Consider the following 21893-nt stretch of genomic DNA (forward strand, 5'->3'; position numbering starts at 1 on the left):
ACCTCGAAAGCGGGATCGTCTCTAAACCAAAACGGGACGTTAGGACGTATTTATTAATGATATTTATAAACAATATACATCCCTTTTAGTAAAAAATAGACGTGATCAAATATCTTTAATGGAAACGACAAAATTTCCCGAAAAAATCTTTTAACAACCAGTCATTTCCTAAAGTCACCAAATAAAAATACTTCAAACTAAAATGGGATTTTAAATAATTTCACTTTCTCAACGAATTTAAACATTTTTTTTCCGATAAATAACAATCAAATTAAAACTTTTATTTAATCAACAAAATTTTACTTTATTAATTATTTGTTTATAAGTATTTAAATTTATTTTGAAAAATAATAGATTATACAAATGTTTGTCGCAAATTTTTTTTGATGGGTCGTGACTTGCGGTTACGATTACGGTTATTTTAACCGTATTTATATAGCATTCTTAATTTTATTTTAGCTGGAGGTTGCGTATCCTATAAAGATTAAATTTATGGGTCGACAAAAAGTTTGGAGAACTTTGAAATAGTGTTTATGTATATATTTATTAGTACAACACATTACAACATGTCTTGTGATTCTTGTGGGAGCAAAGATTTACTTGGTTACCATGCAGCGCTTGATTTTGAGGGGGATGCAGAAGGGGCTAAGCCAAGTCTTCTTTAAAAAAAATATTTAAGCGTGCCTTTTTTAGTTATATTTTAATCAATAAGACATTTAATATTCGAGTAAGCACATATATTTTTACACTTTTGCATCCTCCTTATAATTTTTTCAAACACTGAATATAAGTTTTATAATCAAAACAATTTAAGAACTGCTGTATTAAGAATATATTTTCAATTATTATAGGAAAATAAAATTATACATTTATTCAAAGAAAATGTATAACATATGATAGAACAAATTAAAAAACGAAAATATGTACCATCAAAACAATATAATATTTAACATATATTTACAATACTTTATTAGTACGTAACATAATTTTGTACTTCGTGTACAATATTCTTAATAATATTATAAAAAGAAATAAATAACATCTGTCAAAAAGTCCACTAAAATATTCTGTACAAAATTGGAGAACTATATAATAACTTAGGAACAAAAAATAATGCAAATTGCAATAATAATAATAAAAAAAGAAATGGTTTACAATTTAAATTTGAACACTTTTAACGAGTGGCAGTTTGAAAAATTGATTATAAAAAGATGTCTGAAAAAAGTCTAAGTTCCCCCATTTACAAAAAAAAAAAAATAGTTTATACTAATTGTTAATTTATAGAACTATAGGTACATATTTATAAATATGGGGGCCTCTATATAAAGGCAGTGATGAGCTATACTGAAAAAAAATAATAAATAAAATAGAGGAGACACGATTATGACAAAAAAATATATTTATAAGTACCTATACTAATAACAATAATGATAAAAAAAAAATTAAAATAAACAATAAAGAACACATTATTTCTATGGTATTTGGGATGCCTAAATAATATTATTTTACTTACTGTACACATTTTTAAATTATTTACAATGTTAAGTACTTAATTTCTATTCAGAATAATTATTTTGAATAGATTATTTATTTGATTAATTATTATTCTAGTCAGTAAATAGGATAACAAAAAAAAAAAAAAAAGAAAAGAAAGAAAAGAATAAATAATAATATTAATAATAAATACTAGTTAATGATGATAATCAAACAATCAGTAAACAAATCAAACTAAGGCAGTTAAAAATATTGCTTAAAAATAAATTCATTAAAAGTATAATTATTATTTATTAACTTTTCTTAAATAAAAATGTGTACTGTTGAAAAATACAATAACAAGGAACCTGTATTAAAAAAATCTAGATTACTGATTTTAAGTCAAGAATATTAATTTTATTGAACGAATGATTTAATCATAATAAATAACATTTATTCCCACTTTGAATTAAAAAAGAAAAATTACCACATAATTCGGATTTTTAATTTTTTTAATTGAAGAACAAATAATATAATATATTAATTGAAATTTGTTATGAGTGAGAAAAAGTTATTTTAACAATGTTAAATATTAAATTTGAACTAATAGGGTTATCGAAAAGGAATTTTAGTAAAATAAATACTTGTATTAAAAAAAATTGCTTGTGCTTTGAATTTCAGCGTCCATCCATTTGGCAGCCCAAGTTTTTGCTTTAGGTCCAGTGGATCGATATTTATCACGAAAAGACTTCTTTTTGTGGTTAGTATGACGTTGATATCTTAATGGTATGTTTGGAGCAGTCACTGTAGGAGCAGGTACAGGGCTATATGGTCCATCTAATGGTGCTGGTGAAAATGGTGGTGACGGTGATGGTGGTGGCTGTAGAGCAGGCGGTGGATCACCATGACCAATACCACTATCAGGACTGGTATTAGCGGCAGCAGCATCTGAACTATTACGGCGCCGTTTATCCAACTCTAGTGATGCAAATGTTACCAAGCTATCAAATCTTTCACGAATACGATCATTCCATTTTTCATCTAAAAGTAGACATATTTTTAGTAAAATAAGGTTAAAATAATAAAGTAAAACCAATAGTTACATTATTGTGATTAAAATATTCAGATTATTGATTAATCCAGGCAAATAATTAGTTGTTTTTTAAAATTAATATTGTTAAATATTGTAAGTATAATGGTTTTTTTATAAATGTATAGAATATATTATGGAAAGTTTAGATAGATTTTAGCCAAAGGCATGCAATAATATTAAACACTACATTTGTTTCCTAAATAAACAAATGTATTGTTATATTACAGGAATACAAACATATAAATACAATTATGTAAAAAGTATTTTTTTTTTTTTTTAATCAATTTGTTAAGAAAACTATTTAAACATATTTTATAATTTAAAATATGGTTGTATAGTAGATATATTTATTAAGAGGCGTTGTTTTAGAAAATATATAATCTGTTTTTATATTCAATATGCAAATTTTAATTTATATATGAAATTTTCAAGAATATGGCTTCCAAGATTACTTTATTTAAAAAAAAAAATCAAATTACTTTTCAACTTATTTTATATATTAAATAATATATTTTGAAAGTATCAATATAAAACTAAATACAAGGGATCTTGTTATGTTCACATATTTTTAATAACGGACATGCAAGTAAAATAATATAAAAATATTGTGTACTTTAATTTCTTGAATAGAATATTATGATTTTAACAATGAATTAACTACGATTAAAACACCATTAATAGTTATTTGTATATATAAAAAAAAAACAAACATACAAATTTCTCAATTAAAAAATATTATTCATATTTAAGAGGACACCATGCCTGCATTTATTATCTAAGTCTTACAAATGCATTACAAATTTACATTTAGTTTTCTGCTTGAGTAGGTTAATATTATTGTAAATTGATACCTTTACATTTTAAGCTACGAAAATGATCAGTATATGAACATAAGATTTTTACAATAATTCATTTTTAATCAAGATGAGCAAAGAATTGTAAAATTTTTCATTCACAACTCACAAGGATTGTAAAAATTTGTGTTTAATACATATATATATGTTCTCACTTCAATTTAATAATAGATAAATTTACATTAATATTTTTACTTAACTAAATGTAAAATGCTGTTTCACACTTGTAAAATGAACAAATGCCGACGTACCTCTTAAAAAATATATTTTTATAGTAATATTTTACGTGCTGCACCAAACCATTAAAAAAAAAAGTAAGATTTTATAAAATAATTACTTTGTACAAACAACATAAACATGCCAAAATATAATATTGTGTATTGTACAACGCAATGCAGTGCACTCACCTTAATATTTTACTATGTAATCCAATTCCATTAGGCCAGCTAAAGTCTCTATTTATACAGCTAAATAATACTTCTTGCAGCATACTTTAGAGTACGAGTATTAAGTCCTAAAATAGAAATTAATAAGCGTGACAAGCAACAAAAAACCAGCAAAACATGCAATGAGTGTAAATAAATTACTCCATAAGAATCATTAGTATTTGGTTGAAAGTTGTTTTCTTTGTATTGATAATAATAGTAAAAAATAATTGTGAAATTATAAAAATTTAATAAAATATTTTAATTACAATCATTGTAGCAGTAAGAATGATCAAAAGTATTTGTAAAATAATACATTGTATAATAGACTACATCATGTATTAGGGAGTATTAAAAACATGAGGACAATGAGTTTTTAAAAGTTGGGCTATTGAGCAGTCGAGATAAAACTATTGAATTTTATAGGTTTTAAGTTTATTCTATAAATAACATCAATAATAATAATAAAAATAATAAAAATAATAATAGTAGCTTTAGTAGTAGTAATAGTAGTAGTAGTAGTAGTAGTAGTAGTAGTAGTAGTTGTTGTTGTTGTTTTTGTTTTTGTTGTTGTAATAATAACAATAACAATAAAATATTCATAATAGTAACAATAATCACAATAATCACAATAATAATAATAATAATGATAATATAATAATAATAATGATAATAATAATAATTATAATAATAAAAGTAGTAGTAGTAATAGTATAAAATTTAAAATATAAAAATATCTAATTTTCTCATATAAAAATTATTTTTTGAAGTGCACATGGCCACCACCACTGTTTAATATTTTTAAATTATTAAAACAAATACAGTTTACAAGACAATAAATATTCTGTCTGTGAAAATGTTTAAGTGTAGGTTAAGCCAAGCTAAATACAACATTAAAACAATCAGGCGATTGTCTGATAGAAAAATAAAACATCTATTCGGAAGTTGAATGTGAAAACGAATTCAAATTACACGCCAAAACCAAAATCTAAAACAAGTGTGGATGAAGTACTTAAAATCAAATACCTTCTTCAGATGGAAGTCTGTCAGACATAGGTGTCATTTTTTTAGCATTCAATGGACCAGGTGATTCAGAGCTGCGTTTGAGTGTTCTATGTGGTGATTGAGTGTCGGATTCAGTCTTTTCTTCTTTAAATGACAAACCTTCATCACCATTACTATCGTCTCCATCATTATCTAATAGTCGATCGTGCAATGATGCAGCCAGTCTAATAAATTACATAACATTTTTAATTAGTATTCAATTATTATTATTTTATTTTATTTTTTAACTAGTATTCAACAATTACCCTTCAACAGGTTCCTCTTTGAGAGTGGTTAAATGAGGTGGAGGAGTATCATCACTAAATAAAGATTCTTGGTATGGTTTGAGTTCAGCTTTTGGTAATGGTATGTACATAAATGAACGTTTTTCTGAAGGCAATGTATGATTTATAGCTTGGGTGGTATCATTATTTCTATTATGCATGGATAATGGTACAACAGCATTAATTATTGACTGATTGCTTATTTCTAATGTTCGGTTATGTCTGTCCATTTCCAAACATCTTTCAATTTCGTTATTCAATACATCACCAATTGTTCTAGTTATGACATTTTGTTGCTGTACTGGTGGACTGGGTGAAATTTTTTCCTAAAAACAATATTACAAATTAGTTGTAAATATAAAATTTAATATGGCACATGATATATAAATTGTTTTACTTTACCTGTGATAAATGCCTTCGTAAAGCAACTTTAGCAGGTGATACAATAGTATAATCTGGTACTTTAGATGATGGTTCATTTAAAGCATTTGTAATGAGATCTTTGACATGTTCATCATAAAAAGGCACTTTAAGTGGGGTATCTGATGAGTTTCTATTATGGATTTTATTTGAGCGTTGATATCGTGTCGATAATTCAACTTGTCTACCATTTTCAATTATTTTTCTGGCTTCAATTTGTCTACCAGTTTCTAATATTTTTTGTGCTAGAATTTCTGGATTTTTTTCATCAATTCTAGCTATATCTGGTACTTCAGGCCAATCTTGAGAGCGAATTCTTGATTTTTTGTTGTTACACATTTGATTCACCAAAGAATTATTGAACTTATTTGATGTATTTTGTTTTTCTAAGTTATCAATCTCAGATTTTACCCCTTCAATAGTCGTAGATAAAGCATGCTTTCTTTTTCGATTAGCCATAAGTTCTGTCATTAATAAACGTTGAGTGTTTATTTCTTGATCCGATGAGTTATCAGTTTGATGTGTTAATAAATGTCCTGGAGTACCAATAGCATTTACCTCAGCAGCTCTCTTGCAGTAATAGTCCCAATGTTGAGTCTCCAACACATTTGTCTACAAAAATAAGTATAAAATAAATTATTTTGCTTAAAATTTTTTTGAAAAATAGACTTAAATAGTTTAATATTCAACTTACTTCGCCTTTCATTTTAGCTACTTTAGTTTGTAGATCTTTATGGCGCAACACAATTACTTTAGCAGCTGTTAAAACATCACCTGTAGTATTAGTAGGATAAATATCAAGTTCTTTCATACGAATTTTTAATAGACTACAACTATCTTTAATTAGATGGTCAATTTGTTTTTTTATTTGATTTATTTTCATGTTTGAGTTTTGTTTTTTTTCCTAAAAAATAATTGATTTGTTAGTGTGCATATTATGATAATAATAATGTTTTATTATTTTTCTTACCCTTTCAATCTTTATTTGTGCTTCAACATCTTCGCGGAATTTCTGGGTCTTAAACATATTAATCATGTTCATAAAACCTTCTTTATAATCATCTAAAAGTAGTTGTAATGAGTATGGAATATCTCCAGTGGGCGGAGGAAGTTCAGTATGAGTAGCTGCATATCCAGCTCCCACTCCCGTAATTGAAGTCAAAGTGTGATCAACACAACCTTTTGGTGGTTCTTTGATACTCATCGATACTTCTGGTGTAGTACTTAATACTGTTTCACTATGCAATAAATTTAGAGATGCTGATATTTTAACATTGCGTTTTGGTGGCTTTCGTTTAGCCTTTTGTTTGCGATTAGTAGAAACAACTCGTTTTCCTTTTGTAATTTTTTCCACAGTCTTTTTTTCAGGAACAGTTGTTTCAGAATGTGATCGGTTTAAATATGTAGTAGGACTAATTTTGAAACTACGACTCCGCCGTGGTGTGTTGCGCTTCATCACTTTACGAGTAGTTCTACTGTGATTGTCTGTAAACATAAGTTAAATTCATTAAAAATATGCTATTATGTTCTTGATTATACCACAAAAGTACCTGCGTTATTCTCATTTTCTTCCTCACTATTATGCCCACCTAAATCTGACCATGCACACTGTCCATTGTTGTTCGTTATAGTTTTGTCCGATGTCAATCCAGTTGTAGCACTTCCATCAACACTATCGCCATTTAAAGTACTAAACAATGAGTCTGTATCATCAGATGAACAATTATTAACAGAAATGGGAGTTGTTAATTTTTGTTTATCTCCATTCACCTAAAATTAATAATACTTTAGAAATTTATTAAAAAATAAAACTGCATGTCCTTTCGATGAATGCTGTTCATAAGTGGACAATACTGCAGATTGAAAAAATAAAAATAAAAAGTTAAATGAGTAAAATAAATGTTTCATAAGTCATAACTGTTAAAAATAAAAACATTAATTTTACTCAATAGACATTTTGGTGTTTAATTACCCTTGATTTTGGAACGGGAGGCTTATTTTGAGTAAAATACCGCTCGAGCTGTTGACATTAAAAAAAAAAAAAAACTTTACTAAAAAACTACTAAATACCGTTTAAAAGAAAAAAATAATATGAAATAAATAAACTTTGAAATAATAAACAAAATATAAATAAATAATGAAAATATTCACCACCTAGTTAAATATAAAAAATAATATAAATTTAAGTAAAAATTAAATAGTACTAAAATTAGATCAATACATATTTAATATACATAAATAAATATGTATTTTATACAACTATGTAGTAGTTATTTTAATTAGTTAATTATAAATTAAAGTTTATTAAAACAAATAATAGTTTATTAATACGTTACCAGTCTCAACATGTAGTGCACAATAAAATGTAATCATTAACAAAATACAATTTACTATAATTATAACTTTTAAAAGGGATTAAATTAGATGGACATTTTCGGTTTTACAAAGATATAAATAAAATTTATCTTCTACTTAAAAACCAGATGGTTTTTTTTTAAATATCATTTATTAAATTAATTATTTATTATCTGATAACATTTATAAAGTTAGTGAAATTGGTATTGATATCAATAAGTAATTTTCTAAAAGTTTTCTTTAGTTGAACTAATTATTATTTTTTTTTTGTTTTGAATAAACTCAAAGAAATGTTTATATCAGATGTGCATAATATTATTTACAGGTTTAAATGATATCTATAAAGAAAAACTATATAACATTTACACCAGCTTAACATAATACGAATCAATGAATAATTGTAGTATAATAAATAAAACAAGGTTGTGAAATATAGATGTAAAATATAACATTGTATTAGTTTTATAAGATCAATAATGGTATTGCTCGTTGGAGTACACTGTATAAAAGTAATATGCAACAAAAGTGCATGGTTATATTATACTGATGGTTAATATTAAGTATAAAACCATTAAAGCATAGATTGCAATGTAAAATTAAAAAATATTAATTACCTTTGTTCGATCAATAACATGTAGATAATACTTTACGGGGTTACAAGTCCAAGAAACTGAACCAGTTATAGGCTCCATTGCTGATACATGCATTATGGTCCCAATATCTTTTAAAATAATAACAATGAATTAATAAAAGAAAAAAAAAAGAAAAAAAATTTATTTATTTACCACTTAAATTGCGTTCAGACATTCGAAAATTAAGTGGACAAAATGATCTCGAAGAAACTATTCTGGCTCCATCTTTAAGATCAGCAAATCGTTGTTTTAACATATGATCTACTTGTGGCCCAAATGCATAATTATTCACAAATACGATTGTTGCATTTGTTATCTTTTCCCTATGTTCTTCACTCAAAAAGTCGCCTTTAACAAGTTGATATTGACCACATTCTTTGCCATACCAAGACATCCATTTTTGAAAATTTAAATGCATAAACTAAAATGAAAATTTTTTTTTTAAAAATTAATCACATAAGGCAACTGTATAGGTATATCATTACTTTTGAGTATGAAGAAGGGACATCAGCTTTTTCAACACCCCAGCAGATTTTACATTGAGTGGCTGCTGCCATTTGTAAAACAATTTGCCCCACACCAGATCCAAGGTCTATAAATATATCATCTTCTGTAATGTTAATCAGATCGATCATTTGACAAATGAGATCGAAGGATGTTTCTCCATACACCTAAAGAGTAAAAAAAAAAAATAGATACATTAAACAAAGTCAATCATTATGAGTTTAGCAGAATACATACTTCAGGTGAAAATGGTTCATATTGATTTAGTTTATCAGGGTCAGTGACAGAAACATTATAAACTTGTTGAATTATGTGTCTGAGAAGAGTTCTAGATGCTTTTTTACTGAATTTTTGTAATGAAGTTCCTTTATTCTGAAAAAATGAAGTAGTTTTGATTAAGATTTAACCTATAAACTTATAAATATAAATATTAATAATTTTTTATGTTTATAGTCTTTTTACCAGGACGTATTAATATTTGAATTTGAAAAAAAAAATTATAGGAAGTTAGATGATTTTAGCCCCTTGAATACTTCATTCACCAATTCTTTAGATTTTGCATAGATGTGGATTACTTATAGTTTACTCCCGGGTTAACTCATAATTTAAAATTAAATTTTATTCTATAAAGAATAAATGTTTTAATAACAGATCATAGAAGTTAATAATGACTAATATTTAATTTTATAAAGTTTATAAACTTTCTCGAATTAAATAATTACTTTTTAAGTTTTTTAATATAAGTCATAATGATAATAAAATAAATTAAGTGATGTTAAATTAATAAAATAATAAAATTAAGTGATGTAGCAACGTGGTGAGAGTTATTATTTTTAATAATTGTACATGATAGTAGGCTATCATATTTTTTTTCAATATATCTTAGATTAGAAAAGAAGAAAATACATTAGGAAATGTTATACTCTTTCAACGGCCGAAATCAGAGTGTATTATACACAAATAGAAAATCTTATTTTAATATTACAAACATTTTTGAAAAAATTTAAAATATAATATTCTATAAACCAACAACATATTGTTAATATATTGTATATATTTTTACAGCGAAACATACAATAAGGAGAAATATAAATACCCTAACATACATCTGGCAAGGCAGGTGGGGCTGCCAAGTACGCAGGTTGTAAATTACGTTACAATATAATGTAGGGATTGCTGGGTATACCAGAGACGGGATAGAAGGGAACAGCTGCTTGCTGCTGCTGTTCATGATCACGATCTATTGAATTAATTTTATATAAAATATTTTGTCGATTAAAACTATAAAGGAAGTCGAGTCTCGTCTAGTGTATAATTATTACAAGAACTGTTAAAATGGATTGGCTTAGGAATAGAAAATATTACACCTGTTATATTTTATTAATATGTATATATAGATATAAACATTTAAAATAGACCTTTATTAAATTATTTTGTTTTTTCAATATTAATCTGATAAGTAGTTTGATTTTTTCATTTAAATTTGGCAACACTGTAAAAACCCCGCGATAAATTATAGTTAAGTACTGTAAGCATCGCTTATTTATTAGAAGGATAAGATCACGTATGCACTTTTGATGAATACGAACACCCTATATTTTTGTCACCCCACAACAAATGGCACCCATTTAAAATACAACCCTTTGAATACAAATCGTAGGGAAAAAATCGATATTTTTTCAATTTTCTATTTACCAATTGAACCATGCTGTCAATAGCCTTGTTGAACCTGTCGCACAATGACTTCATGCTATCGTATCTACAACAGAAAATATTTAAATAAATAATTCGTTTTGGATAATTGACACAATGACATGAATGGTTATGGTTATAAAAACAAGATGGGTAATAACTTACGATTTTGTGTCGTAGTTGCAAAGTATGTTGTTTTCTAGAGGGATCTTCATGTCAGGGAAATCATCCGACACCAATCTATAAGAAAAAAAATAATGAATAAATTATAGGTTTAAGCTATTAGATACAAAATAATAAATATCCCCAACAACACAAATTCTTACAAAGAAAATCGATTTCATATTTAGGCACTCATTAATACGATCATATTTCTTAAAAAAATTTTTGTGAATAATGACAAATTAAAATTCATTCCTCTTTGAAGTTAAAGTAAATCTTTAAACATGCTTATCATATTGAATAAATTGTTTAGGTATAGATTTTATGTAATATAATTTAAGTTAAAAAAGCGGGATATTTTTTGTGAGCTTTGATAAATAGAAACAAAATTTCAAATGAGTAATTAATTAGTTATTTAGTACTCAAAGTTTAAATAAAATCATCGAAGAAAAATTATGCCAAAAGTATTATTATTGAATGAGTGATGAGTCCTTTAACTTTTAGTATGTTTATATAAACTATTTTTTCACAATTCATTATGTTTTTTGAAAATAAATTGAGAGATTGTACCTTAATTAAAATTAATGTAAAAAAAAAGTCTACTCTTCAGTGGTAGCACAGTGGGATTTCGAAGAATTAATGTAAATATTATATAATCTACTACAAATTAATATTTTAAATGTTTAACAAATAACAACAAATCGTTCAAAACTCGATTATCATGTATCAAAATTCAAAACTTTTGAAAAAGTATTCCATTAAAGAAAATGAAATAAAAAAGGTATACTGTTGTACAAAAAAAAAAAAAAAAGATATGTTAAAATTAAAAATTTTAAATGGTTTGTGATTATGAATTAAATAATAGAAACAATCATCATAAACTTGAATATTTATCGAAATACTGTGTCTATAGTTAAACAAGGCTGTATTATTTTTAAGTTAATTGATGTATGAATAAACATTAAACATATTATGATAACATCAATATCAGTACATTATTAAGATTATTGTTATTTTTACTTATAAATTATAATTTACTGCAGTTTGTGAACTTGGTGCACAAATGCATAATAATAATAATATGTAATCGAGGCCAAGGTTATAAGAGGTTTTTTCCTCTTTCCACAGTATTAAGTATTAATATCGGTAACTATTATGACGCTGATAACGTTAAGTTGTCCTTGCAACAGTGATTTGCGCAGTATATTTTGAAAAAATGTTATCAACAATAAACCACAAAATAGTAAAAAAAAAATACTTTTTTCAACTATGTCATGTAATAATCATTAAAATTATTTTTAGAATATTCTCAAGAAAAATATAAGTTTCAAACAACTAGTATACGAATCATGATATATTTATTGACTAGTGCTGGGTAAAATATTCAAAATAATTTCGTTTACGTTGATTATTATATATTAGGTTATATGTATCCATAATTCAACCATATATAAAAAGAATATACTATATTATACACATATTGCTACAAAATGCTCTATATAAAATAAAATGTTCAAACATGAAATGCACTGTATAAGATGATAATTTTGAAAACACGGATTCAGCAAATAGTTTTCTGAAATATAATTCCTATTCACGATGAATGTATCCAGCCATAAACTGCAGCAACAGGTGAGTTTACATGTGACATTGAATAAAATATAATATATTAAAAACCCGGAAGGCAAGTAACTACTAAATATATTTAATTAACTTGCTATGCATACTATCGAGACACGTGGTACGTTACATTGTTTAAGTTAAATAAAATAAATTCATCAGTGAGCTATTATTTCATTTTATAATTATACTTAACGTGACAAAAATATGTAGAAGGAATACAAATAATTACAATACATTAATATCATGTGCAATAAGTATCAATACTAAATAGTACATAGGTCACAGGTTTTTTAGTTAGTGTCACATAATATTATAATAATTTGTAATCGTCACCCTTTATTCATCACATTGAATAGCAGTTTAAAATAATCTTTGATAGTAATTATAATAAAATTCGTGATTATAACTTTGTTTTAAATACATGATTATAAAATTACAAGTTATTGAAATAATTATAAAATGATAATCCTAAATATACAATTGAGATTAAAATGGATAAAAATTTAAAATATAGGTAAAATTTTTACATTTCTGCCTGCGGGAAATTATTTTTTTAAATATAACGTATTACATGAAAGTACTATACACTACATTATAGTAAAAAATAATAATAATTTTTTAATTCTTATGTTATAAACAGTTTCAATAACGAAAAAAAATATATAATACTAAAATTATTTAAAAACTTTTCAGTTTTCAGTGTATAGTATTTGTAAACAACATTTTCAAAAAATTCTAGCTAAATCACCAGTAAAAAAATAGTCTATTTAAAAATGTACTCTTATTTCTATAATAAGAATGCATTTTATAAATGCACTCAAAAAAACCATGACAGTTAAAACTAAGAAATAATAATAGCCATAAGTTCAAATATTATTTTCTTTTAGTTTTTTAGCTTTAATGTGAAAACAGATACTTTCAATTATCCAGACTATAAATATAGATACTATAAATTATTCTCCGAGAACAGTTTTAATTGTAGTACCGAATCTAATTATAATTATAATACATATCATCATTATTATTTAAAAACGATTAGAGAATACAGAGATGGAGTTTAAAATGATTTTAAAATGATAACCAAATGAACGGGTTTTATTCGTCTAAAATCAATGGTATTAGCCGCGCAGTTTTAATATGCACCGCGTTTTATACGTACAAGCGAATACACACAACATTATCGACGGGATATTATACACAATACATAGTGCAGCCAATGCTGCAGGGGAGAGAGAGCGCGAGCGACGGAAATTACAAGGATCTCTTCTTGATTTTTACCATCTGTCGGCAATAAAATACGACCAGCGGGGAGGGTTAGATATTTCGAACGAATTTGTCTGGAAACAGAACTGTAACGAACGGCCGAAAACGTCGACTTGGAAAATACGCAAATCGGATAAAAAACAACAAAACGTTACTTCCCTTATACAAGACGAAAATACTCGTGTGATCACCGAAATGGAGCACCAAAAACGAGCAATCGCGTTGTAAGGGTTGGGGTTGGAGGGAAATTTTAACCCTCACCGACAGAACGGCACACACGCTCGTGACGTCACCCGAGAATGCGGCCACGGTGGTATTGTCGTCGTACACGCTCGCAACCGTCCGGGGTTGTTGGCGGCAGTCCGCAGACACTTCCGAGCGCCGAGGTCGAGGGCCTCGCCGTCGATCGATAATGTAAAATAACAAAAATATATGCGTATTCGCGCTGCTGCTGGTGGTGGTGTTGTGCCAGTGCTCATCCTGCGATTACGGCCCCGCGGGCTAGGCGCGTGACCTCGTGATTTCCTTTCTCTCGACAGGCCCGCAAACAAACAATTCAACGGTTTCACTGCTTCCTGCCTGGCCGGGCAGGTAACGACGATACTCGTGAACGTCGACCATCCCAGTGCATTGTTTAATAATATCAATATTATTATGATAAATCGATTCGAATACGACGTCATAAGTCATAAACTCAAAACATTTCATTTCATACACGGTTAGAGGCGACGATGACTGAGTAGAACGACTCCCCCCCCTATTTCCATTCTCGCGACGAGATGAACGATTTGTAATCGATGTGTTATTATTGATTATAAATAAAACAATATCGTTGTAATCGTCGCGACTGTGGTAATCGCCCCGTCCGCGGCTGTGGTGGTGGATTATACCTGTCGCCGATGCGGACGAGTATGATATTATATACATATAATTATTAGTATTACTTGTATTAATACCATAATAACTACCATTATTATTATTATTATATATGTATATTGTTAGTTGTGACCACGGACCGTTATGTAACGAAACATAGAAAACCGGTTCGAACTACGTGTATAGTGACTTAGCCACCACCTCCATTAGCGCAGAGTACAGGTGCCACTGCACTCTCTACTATAATATTATAGTAATAATGCGTTCGTTGCACGGGAAAAAAAAAAGAAAAAACCGTTATAAACCACGACGTTGGAGAGAAGTTTTCTAGGACATTTCTCCGACGACGACAACGAAGAAAACAACAACAACAATAATAATTCGCAACAGTGAACGCAGTTGCCAGTTAGCTTGTAATGATAAAAAGAATATCATATATTTCACTAAATGAAAACATACGGCAATAATACAATCGTTTTGTATTACGCGAAAATACTGTCCACGGGGTTTGAAGATTTTTGTCCAGTTAAACTAGTCTTATTTTAAAAACTTCTATTACAACCGCAATGGCTAAAATGGTGTAATATAATATTATATTTGTTTCAAAGTAATGCAAGACTTGAAGCACGTGATTAATATATTATAATTGTAAATCACAAATTCATAACTAAATCCAAGAAAATATCAATTTTAAACGGTCTATTCGCACGTTATTATATTACGAAACGTTTATTAAAATTGGTTGAAAATACTCGTTTTTTATAACTGAACGTGAACAGATACTAAACACGTTTAACAGTAAACGACGTTCAATGTTATTCTAGTATTACTTTTATCATAAAAATATTCTTGTTTTGTTAAAAATCGTCGAGACGAAGAAAAATTAACATCTTTCATAGATCTGAATGAATAAATGAACAAATATATATGTGTAATACCAAATGGATATGTTAATATTTAATAATCCTAAATGTACTAGTAATAAGTAACAATTAATAATATGTATACCTGATAAAGTGATAACAAATAAATAATAATTGAAAAGTCTACCTATAAATAAATATGAAACAAGATTATAAAATCAAGTAATTCTATTAGGTAATCTTTCCTTGCCTAGCCCAATCATGTGTAATTTTACACGTGAATTTTATAAAATATAATATGAAATAATAATTTATCTTTTCATTATTTTAAATATTTATACATATTTATCAGTTGACCTAGATTTACAATTGTTGACGTGATAAAGAATATTAAGGTGTAACAAAAAGGAATACAAATTTATTCATTTGATTTGAATACGAAAACTAGTAAGAAGTTTTAGCTAAGTGTCATCCTAATATTAGTAAATTATTGAGAAGTATCAAAAGACAAAATTGGGTAATGTAAAAAACATGTTTAAATTAAGCATACAGTTTTATAGATGTGTTTTTGATTTCAACTAACAAATTCTATTTATTTACTTTATTTGCTTTTAACCCCCGACCAAAAGAAATCAAAAGAAAAATGTTAATAAATTGCGATAAATATACATCTCAATAAATTTTGTGTACATCAACACTTTTGTATTAAATTTGATACTACATAAGAATAATAGAGAAATTTAACTAAACAATAAACACGATATGTTTATATTTTATACTATTTACACTTAAGTTATAATAATTGTATTAGTTATTCCAATAAACATTCAATAGGATTGTATGGATTGTTATTAGTGTAATATCTGGTATAAAGTTTTATATAAATATTATTAATTGTATTCAACGAAGTGTAATTAAATACAATAGCTTTATTATTCAAATAGTAATGTTTTTAGAAATTGATTAAAAAAATAATCAAATAAACTATTAATTTACACGAATGTAAATAGTTTAGTTTTGTTAATTACTAATTACATATTTATCATTAGGAATGTTGAATCATTAGAAAATCTTGGATATGTGATGTTTGAATGTTTTAAACTTAACATTATATACATTTTCAATGACAAAAACATCAAAGTAAATACTAAAATAAGTCAATGAAAATATTAATTATTATCTTAACATATTCACATACACTCGAAAATGATTCATTGCAAATAGTAAGTATGCTTTTTTCTAACTTATAAGTTGTTAATTTTAGAGTATAATCTACAATAATCTGTAACTAATATAGGTCATAGCAATAAAAAAATATTAGTGGATTAAATTAACTTACATTTTTGAAAAGCACCTATTATCATTGAAAATTATACTATTGTCTATTTAAGGCAATAATGCTAAGATGGAATGACAGTTGTATCAAATAGAATGATGACTACTATTATTATAAACCAGTTAAGGATTACAATATAGAATTTAATAGAGAACAAACGTGTTTAAGAAAAATTACTTTTATATAGTTTAGACTTTACAATTACTCACATATTATAATTTAATTAGTTACAATTAACTGTATTTATCATATTTTTTAAAAACCTAATTATGTTGTAAAATTATTAGAAGAGAAAATTATTTTTATAGATGACCCTATAGATGATAATAAATCAATACATCTATATAATTAAAGAAATTAATTATTTTTTTTTTTTAACATTTTCACAACAAAAAACCAATAATTGATTAACATGAATGCGACTAACCTTAGGATAACTAGTATTCTGATTCTGATTAGTAATTTATTTATCACAAATATTTTGTTACATACAGTTATTTAATATAAAATAAATATATGTTTTACGAACTTCATTAATATTCATTGAATGTTTCGTTTTAAAAATAATAAGAATAAACCTAATAAAGTAAAACCACACGTGACGACTGTTTAGCACGTAGGTGTACGAGGTTATTCGTAATAATTACGTCTGAGGAAGTATTATCTAGTTCGTTTCGTATAGAATGTTTAGTTAAGAATTGTATACATTTAAGCCAGGTTCTTATTTGAAACAACGTCCATTATTGTTTTTTAAAAAAATTATTTCATTGACGCAATAGTTATTTTAATAACAATTTTTTGGTGAACGAAATAGTAAATAATTCCAACAGGCAAAAAGAACAGCAAAACAAAAAAAAATTACACCTGCTATCTGTACGGTCGTTCGTGAGCCAATCGTAGCCGTTGCGAAAATGATATAATTCCAACGCAGACGAAAAATACGTAAAAGAACGCGGGACGGACTCTTCTGGTTCAAAGCGCGCCCGCCAAAACAAAAAACCAGTCAAAATGCAAAACCACCCACAGTAATATATAATAATATATATATAAGGATAAATTATTTTTTTTTTTTGTCGACCAGACAATAGGAATCTCGTATTTTTATTCACGAATCCGGTTGATCAGGGGGGTAACCGCCAAACCGTGTCCTTGAAAGATGCCAGAAGTGTTATTGGCCCCGAGCAACCACGGTCATCGCTCTCCTGCCCGGCCGGCCGGCAAAACGATTGAACGACGTGCGCCAAGAAGGAAACACGAACGCGCGCGCGCGCGCGACGACGAGGAAAAAACGTCTGTCGTACGCTCCGAAAAACGGGAGGCAAAAAAATAACACAGCACATACGATTTCGTTGTACCGGTTAAAAAGTGAACGGGGCGGAGTGAAATAATATCAAAATGCATCAGCACCGGTTGTTCCCGACCAAGGTTTCTTCTTCGTTTTGAATTTTTTTTTGGTCTTCTTCCTCTTTTGTTATATCGAATAATGTACGCGCTGTGCTATTGTTGTGCCTTGTGCGCGTCTTTCTCCTTTTTCACCCACAGCGTGTCCAGCGACCAGCACGTAATTTTCGTTCAATGTATATTATTATATGTTATACATACAGTTTATAACATACGGCCACATGCACGCTGTTCGATAACATAATCTTTTTTTCCAACTAGTACACACATTGTAATATTTGTAGTAGGTATTGGGTAAACAAACAATCGGAATGTGAATCGTTACAGATATAGTTTGGGTGGAAATGGATTTACCGTGAAGGGATCGTAAATATCACAAGATGTCGACCCCCCAACCGGTTACAGAAGAAAATGAAAAGAAGTTGCTGCGGTGTCTTATAGAAACTCCAAAATAGGATATAATATTATGTTTCACCGGCGGTTTACAAATTTTTTTTGCCGCAGTGCTCCGCTGTGAATACCGCACAGGTATGAGAAACAGAAAAAAAATTCTAAATTGTTTATTATGAGCCGTAGAACGTGGTGCCTTAACTCCTAAGTACTCGAGGTGCCCTTAGTGTGCAGTTTGGGAACCGCTGTGTTTTACTACTATCAACAATCGTCCATTACGTACCTATAAATACATTTATTATTACGGTTAGGAACAAGTGCGATAAAAATAATATATAATATTTTAGCGATGATCGGCAAAAATATAAATGCCGTCACCACACGAGATGGATCATAATAGCAATACCTATGGCAGAGTTCGTTAAACCGATGATACAACCGGTTTGTGGCCTCCTAAACTGCCAGTCTGTGTCTATAATAAATCGGTAATGATCTCCTTCTCCATACCGTTCCTATACAATTACACGCAGTGGTCGGGGACATGGGAAAAATTAATATCCTTGCGAGTGTAATTTTTCCGAATTTTACAAATTACACGAAAAGTATTTGACAGGAAGTGCTATTACACAAAAACTGTTTTTAGTGTGTAAAAAATCATGCCCAAGGTCAACGTATCGGAAATCTGCGAATAACCCGTTCCCGCGTTTATGGCCATTAATTAAAATAATTATACAATTCTATAAACACGCGTCTAAAAACGACGGGCTTTCCTGGTTTTTTACTTTTTTTCGACGGTTTTGGTAGGCAATGTATTATAGTAGTTGAACTTTTTAACTAGACGATACTTTGTATAATCAATACAATAACAATACAACTACTTGTTTTTAATAAATTTCGCGAAGAAAATCGTGAAAACATTACAGCAGAAATAGGTATGTATACTGAACAAGTGACAATAATTGACAATAATTATGAGTAAAATGCGGGTAACAAATATAGCAGCTAAAATGTAGATAATAATATTCTGCTAAATGATGCATTATTGTTTATAAAATGTTTAGAACAGTCAATTTTAGACATCTTTTCATATTTAAATTACTTGAATCAGTATTAATATTAAATCTGTTATAGAAATATAGCCTTGAGTAAGTTGTGTTCGTAGACCTTAAACCTTAGTCTTCGTTTACATAACATAGTTGTAATAAATACACAATATATATTTGGAAATATTATCATTTATCAACATGTATTTAATAATAAGTATATTTAAAATATTTAAATTAACGGTTGAGTATATTATTAATTAAGATAGAAATAAACTTAAAAATAAGTTTTATTTAGTTTTATTGATAAATAACAGCACATATTTAAAATTAAAATTACAAATAATACATTGATTATTTGATAATTAAAAGGGGAATGTTATAATGAAATAGGTACTGTATAAATAATTCTAATATTATATTAAAAAAAGAAAAGATTTTATCATGATAGTAATCTAAACGTTTTGCATTACACCACAACGTATGCTTACTATTAAAAATATCAAACGGTTGAAAAATATGTTAACTCACGTATGCAATTAAAAATAGCAAGTTATAAAGGTAAAAATGAATTGTTACTTTGTTACTCACTTTATTGTTTCTATTATTCCCAGTGCACCATCGTGTTTGTCCTAAAACATAAAAGAATACCATCGTTAATATTGGACAGTAATTTTAGTACCTATTAATTACACTATTGGTTTTGGAAACGATAATAGCAAATTCACAGAAGCCAGAGATCCTACCCCATAAAAATACATAACTCATTTAATCGCGAGTTGTTAAATGTCTGTTAATTGTTATAACTACTATAACGACCCGGGATTCAACAAATAACAGAAAAACTTCTTAATTATTACATTACGATAATATTATCACTAAGAATGGAGTATTAATGACTATCGAGTTGACCAAAAATAGTCATTACAATCAATAATAATCGTTATCGACGGATGATGATTACCTTCATGTGCGTTTCGACGGTAGAATCGTTTACCTATCACGGTTAGCATTACCAATATTATTATTATATTGTCCAAGTCGTCTGGTGAGCGCGGGTTTTCATAAAATCAAATATATTGCGCTCGACACACGACGGCAAATTTCGAAAAAAAAAACCCCCAATCGAATACCTCAAAACGATATCCGAACGGACGAGTATGATGCTATCATAATATCGAATAGAACATTACGCATTACACGCACACGCACACAATACAACTCTATCGGGACGTGTACGACAGAGTTCATTGAACCGCCATCACAACATAAATCGACATTATCACACGGAACAGTCGCGTCTTCGTCGTTACGGTGTATACCTATTATATTGTTGACCACAATATTATTGATGTTTGCAAAACGGTTATCTCATTTCGCGTGCCGTCCCCCACGACGAGCGGTTAACTCGTTATCCGTAGCCCTGCCGTCCCGGGACGAGTATCATCATCATCACACCGTTCGCGATACTAATTTCATTATTATCGTGATTGTCGTTACTCACCGATCCTCTGCCTATGATCATAGGCCATTTGTAGACGACGGGTTCGGCGCCCACAGGGCTGTGCAATCGCAACTCCATGTCGGGATGACACTGGTGCGCGTTTAAAACTACTGTTGAACGACACTAACAATGCACTAAAACCGCACCGAAGACGGACACGGTCGCACTAGGCTGGCGCGCGCCACAACACACACCGCGACTCGCGACGACGATATAATATATTGAGAAAAAAAATCGCGACGCTCTCTACCGAACCGACGATCGGAACGGAGATGATCGAAACGCGGACGGCAGCGATAGCGACATTTTAGGGTGAAACGACGAACCGGAGAACGGAAAACGATTAAAAACGACAAAAAACAAACGACGCGCGACCAACGAGACTAAAAACTATAGAGAGAGATGCGACCGTGATGGACGATGGTGCACCGACTGGCCCGAAGACGATTTTACGCTACTTTCCCGAACGCTTCCGCCACCATCACGCTGACCGTATCCGTCACGTACGTCGGCCCAACACAAATAAACGCACTTTGGCCATAAGATGGCGTCTCGGTCTGACGGTGTGCGTCTGGACGTGTAGTCGTTCGCTAGTGTGTGTGCGTACATGTGCGCGAGTGTGCGAGCACGGAATTACGGCGCTGCCAATCGTCGGC

General features: G+C 28.8%; 1 protein-coding gene across 2 annotated transcripts; it reads right to left on the bottom strand.

The window, feature by feature from the left end:
• Positions 1 to 924: 924 nt before the first annotated feature.
• On the bottom strand, positions 925 to 21790 carry LOC114125095 (histone-lysine N-methyltransferase, H3 lysine-79 specific). 2 transcript variants are annotated; one of them, XR_003592492.2, is made up of 17 exons: positions 21238 to 21790; positions 20325 to 20365; positions 10942 to 11016; positions 10780 to 10843; positions 9322 to 9456; positions 9066 to 9251; positions 8734 to 9001; positions 8563 to 8669; positions 7566 to 7613; positions 7144 to 7363; positions 6564 to 7078; positions 6288 to 6497; positions 5576 to 6205; positions 5156 to 5499; positions 4872 to 5074; positions 3828 to 3934; positions 2485 to 2514 (listed from the first exon to the last, which is right to left on the bottom strand). XR_003592492.2 is itself a non-coding variant. In XM_027988589.2 (16 exons), the coding sequence occupies exons 1-16, from the start codon at positions 21313 to 21315 to the stop codon at positions 2123 to 2125; spliced, it is 3516 nt and encodes a 1171-aa protein (XP_027844390.1). In that variant the 5' UTR covers positions 21316 to 21784; the 3' UTR covers positions 925 to 2122. The 2 variants fall into 2 exon arrangements, 1 of the variants encoding a protein (XP_027844390.1); XM_027988589.2 differs by lacking the exon at positions 3828 to 3934 and having other exon boundaries at positions 925 to 2514; positions 21238 to 21784.
• Between the last annotated feature and the right edge of the window lie 103 nt (positions 21791 to 21893).

The sequence above is a fragment of the Aphis gossypii genome, chromosome 2 (genome assembly GCF_020184175.1).
Source record: "Aphis gossypii isolate Hap1 chromosome 2, ASM2018417v2, whole genome shotgun sequence".
Classification (NCBI taxonomy): Eukaryota; Metazoa; Arthropoda; class Insecta; order Hemiptera; family Aphididae; genus Aphis; species Aphis gossypii.

Coding starts and splice junctions, on each gene's coding strand:
- LOC114125095 (XM_027988589.2), bottom strand. CDS start 21,315: ATGGAGTTGCGATTGCACAGCCCTGTGGGCGCCGAACCCGTCGTCTAC. Junction 10,844..10,941: donor TGCAACTACGACACAAAATC/GTAAGTTATTAC, acceptor TTTCTGTTGTAG/ATACGATAGCATGAAGTCAT. Junction 9,252..9,321: donor ATGAACCATTTTCACCTGAA/GTATGTATTCTG, acceptor TTTACTCTTTAG/GTGTATGGAGAAACATCCTT.